The sequence below is a fragment of the Mirounga angustirostris genome, unplaced genomic scaffold (genome assembly GCF_029215605.1).
Source record: "Mirounga angustirostris isolate CCGP_5_RB_7025 unplaced genomic scaffold, mMirAng1.0.hap1 SCAF_7, whole genome shotgun sequence".
NCBI lineage: Eukaryota > Metazoa > Chordata > Mammalia > Carnivora > Phocidae > Mirounga > Mirounga angustirostris.
Window position 1 is genome coordinate 31,865,832 of NW_026991715.1, and position 13,612 is coordinate 31,879,443.

The following is a 13,612-nucleotide window of genomic DNA, read 5'->3' on the forward strand; positions in this document are numbered from 1 at the left end:
GCCATATCTTTGGGGTGCCTGGGTGGCTCAGTCGTTAAGCGTCTGACTTTGGCTCAGGTCATGATCCCAGGGTCCTGGGATCGAGCCCCGCATCGGGCTCCCTGCTCAGCTAGGAGTCTGCTTCTCCCTCTCCCTCTCCCTCGCTTGTGTTCCCTCTTTCGCTGTGTCTCTCTCTCTGTCAAATAAATTAAAAAAAAAAAAATTAGCCATATCTTTAATACCTTAGAAATTAAAAGAATTTAAAAGCCATGAAATATAGAATTTGATAAAATTTTTAAACACCACTAGAATGCAAGCTTCATTGAGAACAAAACTTTCACTCTCTAATCTACTGCCATATTCCTGCAACTGAGCACAGCGCTTAGCACATCATCACCATCATAATGACAGCTAACAGACACAGAACGCTCCCTACCTGCCAGGGCTTCATGACAATATCAAAGGAACAGGTATTATGATTACCAGGCTACACGCTGTTGAAATCAGCAATTCTGGGCGCCTGGGTGGCTCAGTTGGTTAAGCGACTGCCTTCGGCTCAGGTCATGATCCTGGAGTCCCGGGATCGAGTCCCGCATCGGGCTCCCTGCTCGGCAGGGAGTCTGCTTCTCCCTCTGACCCTCCTCCCTCTCATGATCTCTGTCTCTATCTCATTCTCTCTCTCAAATAAATAAATAAAATCTTAAAAAAAAAAAAGAATTCAGCAATTCTACTTGTAAGGACTTCATTCTATAGAAATAACTGTGAAGGTGCACCAGTATTTAACAACAGTAATATATGTGCTATCACAGTTCTAAGCACTTGACTTACTAATCCTCTTAACAAGCCAGCAACCCTGGAACTATTATTAGCTTCATTTTATGGTTGACAAAAGTGAGGTCAGGGATATTAATTAACTTGTACAGGGTCACAGAACTGGACTCCTGGAGCCAAAATCTGAAACCAGGCTGCCTGCCTTCAGGGTCTATGCTTGTGACCACTATGCTGTATTGCTTCCAACGTAATTACTGCAGGTGCTATTTTCGTGAGGGATTGGAATACCTAGACATCTAACAACAAGGAACTGTTTTTCAAAAATCAACCAAAAATATATAAAATCATTCATCCACTTAAATTATATTATATTTATATTAACATTGTAGAACAGTTAGTGACATAGAAAAACTTGTTCAATATAGGGGTGCCTTGCTGGCTCAGTCGGTAGCACATGCGACTCTTGATGATCACAGGGTTTTGAGTTGGAGCCCCACGTATGGCACAGAATTTACTTAAAATAAAAAAAAGAAATTTAAGGGGAAAAAAACTGGTTCAATACAGTGTTAAGAGAAAAAATCTGGGGCGCCTGGGTGGCTCAGTCGTTAAGCGTCTGCCTTCGGCTCAGGTCATGATCCCAGGGTCCTGAGATCGAGCCCCGTGGCGGGCTCCCTGCTCCGCGGGAAGCCTGCTTCTCCCTCTCCCACTCCCCCTGCTTGTGTTCCCTCTCTCGCTGTGTCTCTGTCAAAAAGAGAAAAAATCTGGTTGAGACATGTTTTAAAGAAAAATATTCTCCCAAGTGTTAACAATGGTAACCACTGGGTATTAAAATTATAGATGACTTTTTGCTCATCCGTACTTTCTAAATGTTCTATAATATATTCCTTTTCCAAAAAAAAAAGAAAAAGAAAAATGGAAATTTTTTAAATTAAAAGAAAAATAAAAGGGAAATCTATGTCTAAACCAGCACTAGAGATTTCCTGGCAAAACATATACAGATTGTGCTCCATTTGAAAAAAAAAAAAGAAAAAAGAAAAAAGGAAGAACAAGATTGTAATGGTTAATTTTATGTGAAAATTAACTGGGCTAAGAGATGCCCAAATCACTGGGAAAACACTACTTCTGTGGATTCTGTGATTTCAAAAAATGGTATCTAATGCTTTCATGTATAAATTGGGATTTTCCTGTTTTCTTCTAGGAAAGGTAGGGTTTTAGGTCTTACATTTAAGTCTTTAATCCACTTCAAGTTAACTTCTGTGAGTGGGGTAAGAAAGAGGTCCAATTATATTATTTTTCATGCATCTGTCCAGTTTTCCTAATACCAGTGATTGAAGAGACTACCTTTCTGCATTAAGTATTTTAGCTTCTTTGTCAAATATTAGTTGACATATATGTGTTGGTTAATTTCTGGGCTCTCAGTTCTGTTCCTTGGTCGGTGTTTGTACCATACTGTTTTGATTGCTACACTTCGTGATATAGTTTGAAATCAGAAAATGTGGTATCTCCAACTTCGCTCTGCCTTTACCATACTGCTTTGGCTATTCGAGGTCATTTCTGATTCCATACAATTTTAGAACTTTTTTCTATTTCTGCCCAAAAAAATGGCATTTGAATTTTGATAGAGGTTGCACTGAATCTATACATGACTTTGGGTATTATGGACATTTTAACAATATTAATTCTTCCAATCCATAAAACTGGGATACTGTCTATTTATTTTCATCTTCTTCAATCTCTTTCAAAAATGTATAATAGTTTTCAGTGTATACATCACTCACCTCCTCGGTTAAATTCCTAAATATGTTACTGTTTTTGATGCTACTATAAATGGAATTGTTTTCTTTCTTTTTCAGATAACTCATTGTTTGTGTGTAGAAATGCAAGTGATTTTTATATTTTGATTTTGTATCCTGTAAATTTACCAAATTTGTTTCTCAGTTCTAAGAGTTTTTTGGTGGCATCTTTAGGGTTTTTATAAATAGGATCATGTTATCTGCAAACAGAAACAACCTTACTTCTTCCTTTCTAATATGAATGCCTTTTATTTCTTTTTCTTGACTAACTGCTCTGTGCGGGACTTCCAGTCCTTTGTTCAATAGGAATGGTGAGAGTAAGGGGCGCCTGGGTGGCTCAGTCGTTAAGTGGCTGCCTTCGGCTCAGGTCATGATCCCAGGGTCCTGGGATCGAGCCCCGCATCGGGCTCCCTGCTCGGCGGGAAGCCTGCTTCTCCCTCTCCCACTCCCGCTGCTTGTGTTCCCTCTCTCACTGTATCTCTCTCTGTCAAATAAATAAAAAAGATCTTTAAAAAAAAAAAAGGAATGGTGAGAGTAAGCACCCTGGTCTTGTTCCTGACCTCAGAAGAAAAGCTTTCAAACTTTTACCATCAAGTATGAAGGCAGCTGTAGCTTTGTCATATAGGGCCTTTCTTACGTTAAGGTATGTTCCTTCTATCTCCAATTTGTTGGGAGTTTTCATCATAAAAGGATACTGAATTTTGTCAAACACTTTCTGCATCTATTGAGAGGATCATATGATTTTTTTTCCTTCACTCTATTAATGTGATGTATCACATTTATTGATTTGCATATGTTGAACGAACCATCCTTATACCACAGAGATATATCCTACGTGACCATGGTAGATGATCCTTTTAACGTACTGTTGAATTCGGTTTCCTAGTATTTTGTTGAGAATTTTTACATCAATATCCATCAGGAATACTTATCTGGTAGTGTCCTTAACTGGCTTTGGTATCAGGGTAATGCTGGCCTTGTTAAAATGAGTTTGAGAGTATTCCCTCCTCTTCAGTTTTTTGGAAGAATTGAGAAGGACTGGCATTAATTCTTCTTTAAATATTTGGTAGAATTCACCAGTGAAACCACCTGGTCATGGGCTTTTTTTTACTGGGAGATTTTTGATTACTGATTCAATCTCCTTAATCATTACTGGTCTGTTCAAATTTTCTATTTCTTAATGATTCAGTCTTTGCAGGCTGTACATGTCAAGGATATTATCCATTTCCTCTAGATTATCCAATTTGTTGGCATACAATTGTTCATAGAGGCCTCTTATGATCATTTGTATTTCCATGGTAACAGCTGTAATATCCTCCTTCATTTCTAATTTTGAGTCTTTGCTCTGTTTTCCTTGGTTAGTCTAGCTAAAGTTATATTTATCTTTTCAAAAAACCAATTATTACTTTCATTGATTTTTTTTTCTATTGTCTCTCCAGTCTCATTTCATTCATCTCTGCTCTAATCTTCAATATTTCCTTCCTTCTGATAACTTTGGGCTGAGCTTGTTCTTCTTTTTCTAGGTCCTTGAAATGTAAATTTAGGTTGTTTGTATGGAGACCTGGAATCTTACATCAGACAAACGACACAAACCATACCAAAGGGAACTAAATGAGGAAGGTCACTAGTATCCACTGAACAAAACACAAAGTCTTCAGTGACCAGAGAATTGTACCCGTAAGCATGAACATCAGCACTGCCCACTGCCTCAGACAACTGCAGGTAGAGCTTCCAGGAAATCTGGCAGGAGGCCTAATAAAAACCGAACCGTAGTGCATAAGACAAATTTAGTTTAACTTGTTTTTAATGCCAAAGACTGGGTCCTGCAGAAAGGGGAAATGAGGAAACAAATACAGAACCAGATAGAATTTTCGTTTAAAAGCAGTTCAACCCCCTACTCAACAAACACATCTTTAGCTATATGACCTTTTACTCATGCCATTTTCTCCGCCTGGAAGACTTCCCCCTAATCCCACCACTTGTCATTTCTTTAACTCTCACTTGTCTTTCAAGATTTAGCTCAAACATCATCCCCTTTAGAAAGTGTTCTCCAAAGCTGTAGTACGACATACTTGCTTTCATAGCAGCCTTTCAGGAACAAATAATTATTGCACATCTGTCACCTGACAAGCACCTGATGCATTTCTCATTCATAACACCTATTCCGGAGCCTCATCAGTGCCTCTAGGCATCCTTAGTAAATGCCTTGAGGCCCCCATGAAGTACCAGGTGCTAGAGATCAGAATGATTCAGAAGTTGCCCCTGCCAGGGAGCTCATAAATGACAGAGAAAAGAGGGAGATTAACAATTATAGCTCACAATAGGGTGAAGTATGCTGTAAATAATGCCGTGGGCAAAGGAGGCTTCTGGGTTCTCTGGTAAGGAGGAGATTGGGTGTACAGCCTTTGTAACAGAAAAACATGTTCAGTGTCCTGAACCTGCCTTGCAACAAGCTCACCAAATGTACTTATCAGCCTTATAAATAGCTTGCACATCCCTCAACGTTAGCTCACAAAGGATGAGCCCATTTGCATTTCATTTCTTTCTTTGGAGAGTTAAATTGCATTGAAGAAGCTAGGTATTCTTCCACTTACTCAGCTGTCGTAATAAGCTAAGTTTAGACAAAGGAATGAGAGGAGGCCAAAAAAAAATGTGTAGCATCCACAATCTTTAATCTGCAACTATATAACAGTATTGCAATCATCCTATTATTGGTTTGGTTGGAAACCAAGTTTATGAACAGAGCTGCTACAACCATAAAAAAAATTATTCCCCTGTGATTAAGGAGTAAAATGAAAGGTGTTAAATAAATACAAAGAAAAGAGAGCACTTTCTGAAAGCCATTTCTATCTAGCCTGGAGCGTGAAGGGGAAGCCAAGTGATTGAGAGTAGGTGGGGAAGAGTGAGAATTCACAAGGTGGTGTTCTGACTTCTGCTCTCAGTCCCTGATGACGCTCACCCAACAAGTTCTTCCCAAAAGGGCACAGGCAAAAGAGGAAAAGTACCTCCGCAGTTCATTCATAACCTTGAACGCCTTCCCCATATGCGCAGAGTTGACAGTGATCGTCCTCTGGTTCTTCTCATCATCTCCGGCCTGAACTGGGGGCTGGGAGCTCGGCTTGATGCTGTGAACAGGAAGGGAGTGGGAGGGTGAAGAGAGGATCACATGTTGGTAAACCCATTCACCCAGCTGCCACAACTCAGTGTAACTGCCCACCCACCAGAAGCATCTTTGTCAGCTTGTTTTCTTCATCACAGACCCAGCAGGGAAAGAAATGCGCTGGGTCAGCCATTTCTGCAGGATCTTCCAATGCAACGTACATTCCTCTGGTGGAAGCCAGGTCCTCAGTCAGCTTCTACCAGCACTTGTGTGACTTTGTGGGAAGTCTTTATCCTCCACCCACCATGCCCTAAAGGGGTGGGGATGTGGGAGGAGATTAAGTGCTATTCCACTCACTTCACAGGGAAATTTGTTCATCCAACAAACATTTAATGGAGCCTACCATGTGCCAGGCACTGTATTTAAATTTAAGGGAAACACAACAACAAACAAAGTCTAGACAGCTGCTTTCACAAAGCTTAGAGCTCAGCAGAGGAGGAAGCCAAGTAAACACCTAAACATCCTATCTTTTTTTATGTTCATTTTTTTATTTAAATTCAACTAATTAACATATCATGTATTATTTGTTTCAGCAGTACAGGCCTGTGATTCATCAGTCTTACGCAACCTAAACATCCTATCTTAAGTATGATGATTGGACAGGAGGTAGAGAAGCGCAGAGGATGGGCAAAGACTGCAGTGCTGACAGAATGAGGGGAAACTTCCCAGAAGCTGAGGGAGAGCAGAAATCTCAAGGAAGAGCAAAAAAGGGCAGGTAAAAGGAAGATGGAGAGCATCCTGGCAGAGGAAAGAGGAGATACAGAGACCTAAAGGAAAAGAGTCAAGGGAGTTCAGTAGAACGAGGAGTCTCAAAAGCAAAGGCTAGATTTGCAACGACGTGGATGAACTAGAGGGTATTATGCTAAGTGAAATAAGTCAATCAGAGAAAGACATGTATCATATGACCTCACTGATATGAGGAATTCTTAATCTCAGGAAACAAACTGAGGGTTGCTGGAGTGGTGGGGGGTGGGAGGGCTGGGGTGGCTGCGTGATGGACATTGGGGAGGGTATGTGCTAAGGTGAGCGCTGTGAATTGTGCAAGACTGATGAGTCACAGACCTGTACCTCTGAAACAAATAATACATTAATTGTTAAAAAAATAATAAGAAGAAGATAGTAGGAAGAGAAAATATGAAGCAGGGGAAATCGGAGTGGGAGACGAACCATGAGAGACTACGGACTCTGAGAAACAAACTGAGGGTTTTAGAGGGGAAGGGGCTGGGGAGATGGGTTAGCCCGGTGATGGGTATTAAGGAGGGCACGTACTGCATGGAGCACTGGGTGTTACACACAAACAATGAATCATGGAACACTACATCAAAAACTAATGATGTAATGTATGATGACTAACATAATAAAATTAAATTAAAAAAAAAAAAAAAGCAAAGGCTAGAAGATGGAGCAGTCCTGTGAGTGTCATATTAGCAAAGCTAAGGAGTTTGGGTTTCTGAGCAGTTTCTGAGACAATGAGAAGCCATCAAAAGGAGAGAGAAGTGGGACAGGAAGCAGGTGAATACATTTGTGCTTGGGTATGGAGAACAAAGGCACAGGAGTGAAAGCTTCTGGGAAACCATAATCCCATAGAATGACAATGGACTGTCACTGTTATGAAAAGAAGGGCTATCTGTGTGGGCTAAGTGAGCAGGTGGGGACTAGCAAGAGTCATTCATAACTTCAAAGTCCTTTGTACTGGAGACAAAACACTCAAATCCCTATGGGATGCCAATTAGATGCCCAACTACTTCTGAGCAATATGTCTCACCTTTATGGGGGGGTAGAAAAAATTAGCAAAAGAATGAACACCCAAAAAAGGACTTTTTTCCCGCAAACCGATGAAACTATTCAGCTCCAAGATCAAGTCCAGGACCTTGGAGTTACCTCTGTTCTAAGAGGAAAACAGAACCTTCTCCACTTGTGTAGATTTGGGGACTCACAATTCACTCAAACTCTAGCTTAAAGATAGTTTGCTTTGCCTTTGCCTGGTGTGCCTCCTTCCAGGCGACCACCTAGACTTGCAAACTGACTGGAGAAAGGGGCTTCTGTGGTTAAGAGAATGTTCCAGAGACCTGATAATCTCTACAGATCTTACAGTGAAATTTGGAACTACTGGAACATTCAAATACAACCAGCAGGGACGCCTGGGTGGCTCAGTCGGTTAAGTGTCTGCCTTTGGCTCAGGTCATGATCCCGGGGTCCTGGGATCGAGTCCCGCATCAGGATCCCTGCTCAGCGGGAAGCCTGCTTCTCCCTCTGCCTGACGCTCCCCCTGCTTGTGCTCTCTCTCTGTCTCTCTCTCTCTGACAAATAAATAAAATCTTTAAAAACAAAAAAAACAAATACGACCAGCATGCAAGACCTACAGTTTGTCTGACCATGACAGACTCCATTGGCTTCCTTCCCCACCTTCAGTTCAGCATACAAATATAAGGTCACAGTCATCTGAACTTTGGGACTATTCGAATTCTGGGGCAAGGAGGTTACCTGAGCACAGGAAGATAAATATCAAGAGATGCACAAAAGCATATGATTAGAATGATATGTTTAAGGAGGTAAAAAAAAAAAAAATCTCAAAAACAGAAGAAGATATGATCAAGGTGAAGGAGTACCCAGTAAAGGTGAAAATTTTCCTATGAGAAATTCCACAAGCATTATTTCTTTTAACGTCAGTGTCTTTCAAAGAGGAACATATGGGAAGGGAGAAAAGAAAAAAAGGAGAGAGGGAAACAAATCATAAGAGACTCTTAAAGACAGAGAACAAACTGAGGGTTGACAGAGGGAGGTGGGTGGGGGGTGGGCTAGATGGGGGATGGGCATTAAGGAGGACACTTGGGATGAGCATCGGGTGTTGTATGTAAGTGATGAATCACTGATTTCTACTCCAGAAACCAATATTGCACTATATGTTCACTACCTAAAATTTAAATTAAAAAGTCAGTGTCTTTCCCTACACCAAGGCTAGAAAGATATTAATTTCTATTTTCTACTAAAAGTTTAACAATTTTGCTTTTGACTAATGGCGGTTATTTTATCTGATGTTGATTTTTATGTCACGATGTGAAATATGGATCTAATTTTTTTCCCATACATTCCCCTTACTGAATACTTATTTTTCCCACTTATCTGTCATGCCACCTTAGGTCACATGTCAAAGTTCCAAATACAGGGATCTATTTTCAGACTCTCTAAGCTATTCTACTGGTCAGTTTATCTGTCTCTACACCAGTACCACATTATTTCTGTAACTTCATTATAAGGCTTGATACTTGACAGGGCAAGTCTTCAATCCTACTATTATGCTTCAAATGTGTCTTCACTATTCCAGTTTCTTTACTCTTTCATGCAAATTTTAGTATCAGTTTGCTCAATTCTATGAAAGACTCATGGGATTCTGAAGGAAACCACATTGAATTTATAGATCAATTAGATTAGAAATGACATCTTTCTGATATTATGTCTTCCGGTCCATGAACATGGAATATCTCTCTCCATTTATTAATATTCTTTAATGTCAAACCTTTTTATTTTTCTGTATGATGACTTTACACATATTCAATTAAATTTATTAAGTACTTTAAGATTTTTGTTGATTTTTTACAATAGCAATGGTGTCTTCTTTGAATTGTATTTTCTGATTGCTACAGTTTATAAAATGCCATTGATTTCCACAAATTTCTATCCAGCCACCTTACCAAACATTCCTATTTCTTTGAAGAGTCAATAAGGTGTTCTATGTAAACAATCATATTAACCTGCATATACTGCCAGAGGGTTTTTTTTTTTCTCTCTCTCCTTTCCAATGCTTAGGCCTCTAATTTTTTTTTTTTTTTAAGAAATTTTGCCCTGCTAGGATGGCCACAGAATGTTGAACAGAAAGTGTGCTAAAAATATTCTTGTCATCTTCCTGATTTTAAAGATGATGTTTCTAATGTTTTCCTATTGTTCATGTTTATTGTAGGATTTTTACAGATGACCTTAATCAAATTAAGAAAATTCCCTTTTATTTTGTTTTTAATAATAAAATTATACTGAATTTTATCAAATATTTTTGTGAATCTAATGAGCTGATCATATGGATTTTTCCCTTTAATCTTTTTAAGATTTTATTTATTTATTTGTCAAAGAGAGAGAGAGAGCAAGCACTCAAGCAGGGGGAGCAGCAGGCAAAGGGAGAAGCAGGTTCCCCACTGAGCAAGGAGCCTGATGTGGGGCTCAATCCCAGGACCCTGGGATCATGACCTGACACTTAACCAACTGAGCCATCCAGTCCCTTCCCCTTTAATCTTTTAATGTAGTAAATGATACTAATATATTTTCTAAAACTAAACCATACTTGCATTCCTGGGATAAATCCAGAAACTATAAAAAGACTTCACAAATATTCATTATAAATGCTGTCTTCAAATTATAAAGAGACTTAAAAGCCAAGGGGAAAAATACGTAATTTGGTATTGATCAGAGAACAACGGAAGGTTTTTGACAGGGAACTAATAAGATTAGAGCTCCTAAAAGCCCAGTGGACAGACATTATTAGTTCTGTTTCACATATATGGAATAGGGCCATTTTGGAAACACTGACAACACTCTCCAGTGTGACTAGTGAACAGGAAGGCTTGCTCTTCCTTGTTGTGTGGCTCTTTGCACTTTCTGGCCTGCCAAAATGGTCCAATAATGAAGTAGCCCTGTTAATACAATGCTGTGTTTACCAAAAGGTTTCAAACACACAGATTGTCTATTCAAAGGATTAGAGTTCAACAAAAAGCAATTCATACCAAAGCCAGCTTGACCATTGGGCTGGTTAGGAAATGGGCGTCTGATCTCCCCGCTCCATCCAGAGCCCTTTCCACCCTTGATATAGGGGCAAGGCTTGACATCAGAAAGATCCTAAGGCCTCTTTCTTACCCTGCTCTGCACCTCTGTGATAACATGGGAAGTCTGGAGTAGACTATGGATCCCTGGTTTCTGGAAGGTACAAGCTTCTTGGCAGCTCACTGACCTTCCAGGGAGCAGGAAAGTAAGGAAAGAGAGGGGCTGACTGCTCAGAGAAGTTAAGAATCTTGTCCAAGATCACACGGATAGTAAGTTGCAGGGATGGAAGCTGAGCTCAGGTGTCTGACTTGAATCAGCCCAAGCTATTCACCACAGCCTACACTCTCCAGCATGTATATATATATATGCACACACACACATATGCCTCAGTCTAGGGTCACATGCTCAGTAAGAGTTGTTAGATACCACCTAAATCTTTCTCCCTCCATCTGTACCAGATCTTCATTAGTTAGCCCCCATAGATAGCCTACTCCCACTCTCTCAAGGCCCAGATATGCTCAGTTTATGATCCTAGACATGGCTGGTATAACCTCTTCCCTCTCTCTCTCACACCCCTCACATACAGCCCCAAGTGCTCCTTTAATCTATCTCCACTCCATTCCCTTCTCACAGCAACTGCAACCACAACAATAGCCCAGGCTATCGTGATCCCTTGCCTGCTTTACTAAGATAACCTGCTGCCTGACTTCAGAGTGACCTTTACAGAATGTCAGTGTGAGCAAGGGATGTTCTATGTGAAACCTCTCACTGGTTCCTCACTGGGTTCAGAATAAATCTCAGAGACCTAGCCTGGCCCTTCAGAACTCTATCATTGCCCTGAAGACTTCTTGCTACCATACTGCTAAAATATTTGCACCTGCCTATATATACCAGGCTCCTTTGCCCTACCCTACTAATTCTTATCATTCTTACCAGCCCTTCAAGCCCCTGCTGGAAGTCTTCCCTATCACCCTCCACTACCCACTAGATTAATTTCCCTTCTGTGTTCCCACAGTACTCGGTGCTTCCCTCCATGTAATACTGTAATTACCCCTTACTTTTCTGTCTCTCCCACACAGCGCGTTGCTGGGACGTGTTTAACAGTTAGTTGAGAGGAAGAGAGCCCTGATTTGTAACATTTGCCAATGTCCATGGTGTCAATACTCCCACCGTGGCAGATTTCAAACTAACAACAGATCTTACTGAACATGTAGAGTTGGAAAACGATGTGTAACAGCATACCGTTATACTCCTACACAGTATTTCCACCACTGAGACACAAGAGACACGATCTGAAAGGCACAGACCACAGTAAAATAACTGGGAAGAGGTGAGTTTGCGGTATTTATTATACTCGTTTATAATTTATTCTTAAGTTATAGAATTTATTTTTGTTTAAGTTTTTATTTATTTATTTGAGAGAGAGAGAATGCGAGACAGAGAGCATGAGAGGAAGGAGGGTCAGAGGGAGAAGCAGACTCCCCGCCAAGCAGGGAGCCCGATGCGGGACTCGATCCCGGGACTCCAGGATCATCAGCTGAGCCGAAGGCAGCCGCTTAACCAACTGAGCCACCCAGGTGCCCCAAACTTTTCTGCCATCTTAAACAGTATCGTAAAGATAACACCTTACGTGTGCAGCATTGGTAAAGGTATGGTTTCATGAACCTGTTTCATGTATTTGAACTTGGGATGTTGAGCATCTCTCATGTGCTTATCTGCTGTTGTCTGTATATCTTCTTTGGTGAGGTGTCCAGGTCTTTGACACATTTTTATTGGGTTCTTATTGTTGAGGGTTTTTTTTTAAGATTTTTATTTATTTATTCATGAGAGACAGAGAGAGAGAGAGGCAGAGGGAGAAGCAGGCTCCCAAGGAGCAGAGAGCCCGATGCGGGACTCGATCCCAGGACCCTGGGATCATGACCTGAGCTGAAGGCAGACGCTTAACTGACTGAGCCACCCAGGCGCCCTAGAATTTATTTTTAATAAAGGCTATACTTCACAGAATGACTCACAAAATTCCTGACAATTTAAAAAGCGGCTCTTGCAAATGGGTGAGTGCTGGTTCCAGCACACCACTGCCAACCTTAGACTTTGAGGTCCATGAGAACCAGGATGGTGTCTTATTTCCCTGTGTATTCTGAGCCTCTGGCATATGGCAGGTGCTCAATAAATAACCACTGAGTAAATGATTGGATAGGTGAGTGAACAAGGTATAACTACCAACTATTCCAATCTTTCCTCACTTTTCCTCATTAAAATAATTATGGCTTTGTCCCTCTCAACTTCCCCTCTTTGTACCCCCATAGAAGGGGGTGGGGTTCTTTCTTAGCTAGTCTAGTCCCCTGCATTGGTGATACGGAATAAAGAGGATGCAGGGAGAGAGAGGCATCATCAACTAGAGAAGAGGGAAGAAAGCAAGAAGGGTGGTTACTTACTGTGTCAGTTCTTAGGCTCTTTTCATTCCTGAGGAAAATTCATACAAAGAATAGAAAAGAGAGGACACTTCTATAGAAAGCATGTTAGCAGGGCAGGAGATGGAAAAGCCTCTGAGCCGGTCGGATGTGCAGGGAGTTCGGGGGATCTGCCAAATGAGGAGCTCCAGAGGATCTAGGGTATGAGAGAGTGTGGAGGAGAGGAAAGGGGAGACCGAGAAATGCTGCTGAGCTGAGCATGAGGAACTGCATCCCCTCTGAAAGTCTTCAAGAGACGCAAAGGAAGGTCAGAGAGTGTGGGCTGACGCTGGGCACATAAAAAGAGTCCAAGCACATTATGTTCAAGCTATAGAAGAGAGAGAATAAAGAGAGGCCAAGTCACCTAAAGAAGGCAAAACTTGCTCAGAGTCAGAGTAAGACTATGTCAAATTGCTAAAATCCCCAACAAAGAAAGGTTCGTTTAGAAAGGGAAACTGAAAAACAAGAATCAGACAGAGAAAGCCCCTTGTCAAGCTCATCGCACACTATCTAGGAAAGAGATGATTTAATCATCGTGGTCTGACCTGGTTCAGCCTCAGGTCGGATCCGTGTTATAAAGCTTGAAGCCTGTAAACATTCGAATGCCATAACTCAGTCCCTAGCTCACTATGCAGCCTTTGATCACTTTG

The 13,612-nt window shown here is 41.0% G+C and overlaps 1 protein-coding gene across 12 annotated transcripts in view; it reads right to left on the bottom strand.

Annotated features, from left to right (window-relative positions):
* Positions 1-13,612, bottom strand: part of KLHL3 (kelch like family member 3) — a 161,175-nt gene that overhangs the window by 100,604 nt on the left and 46,959 nt on the right. For 10 of the 12 annotated variants that reach the window (XM_064595937.1, XM_064595931.1, XM_064595932.1 and 7 more), the window contains one exon: positions 5,549-5,668. In XM_064595937.1, coding sequence (XP_064452007.1) covers positions 5,549-5,586 — 38 coding nt within the window. In that variant the 5' untranslated portion in view covers positions 5,587-5,668. Of the gene's footprint in view, positions 1-5,548; positions 5,669-5,764; positions 5,954-13,612 lie in introns of all 12 variants that reach the window. The other 2 variants (XM_064595941.1, XM_064595938.1) reach the window with 1 other exon arrangement.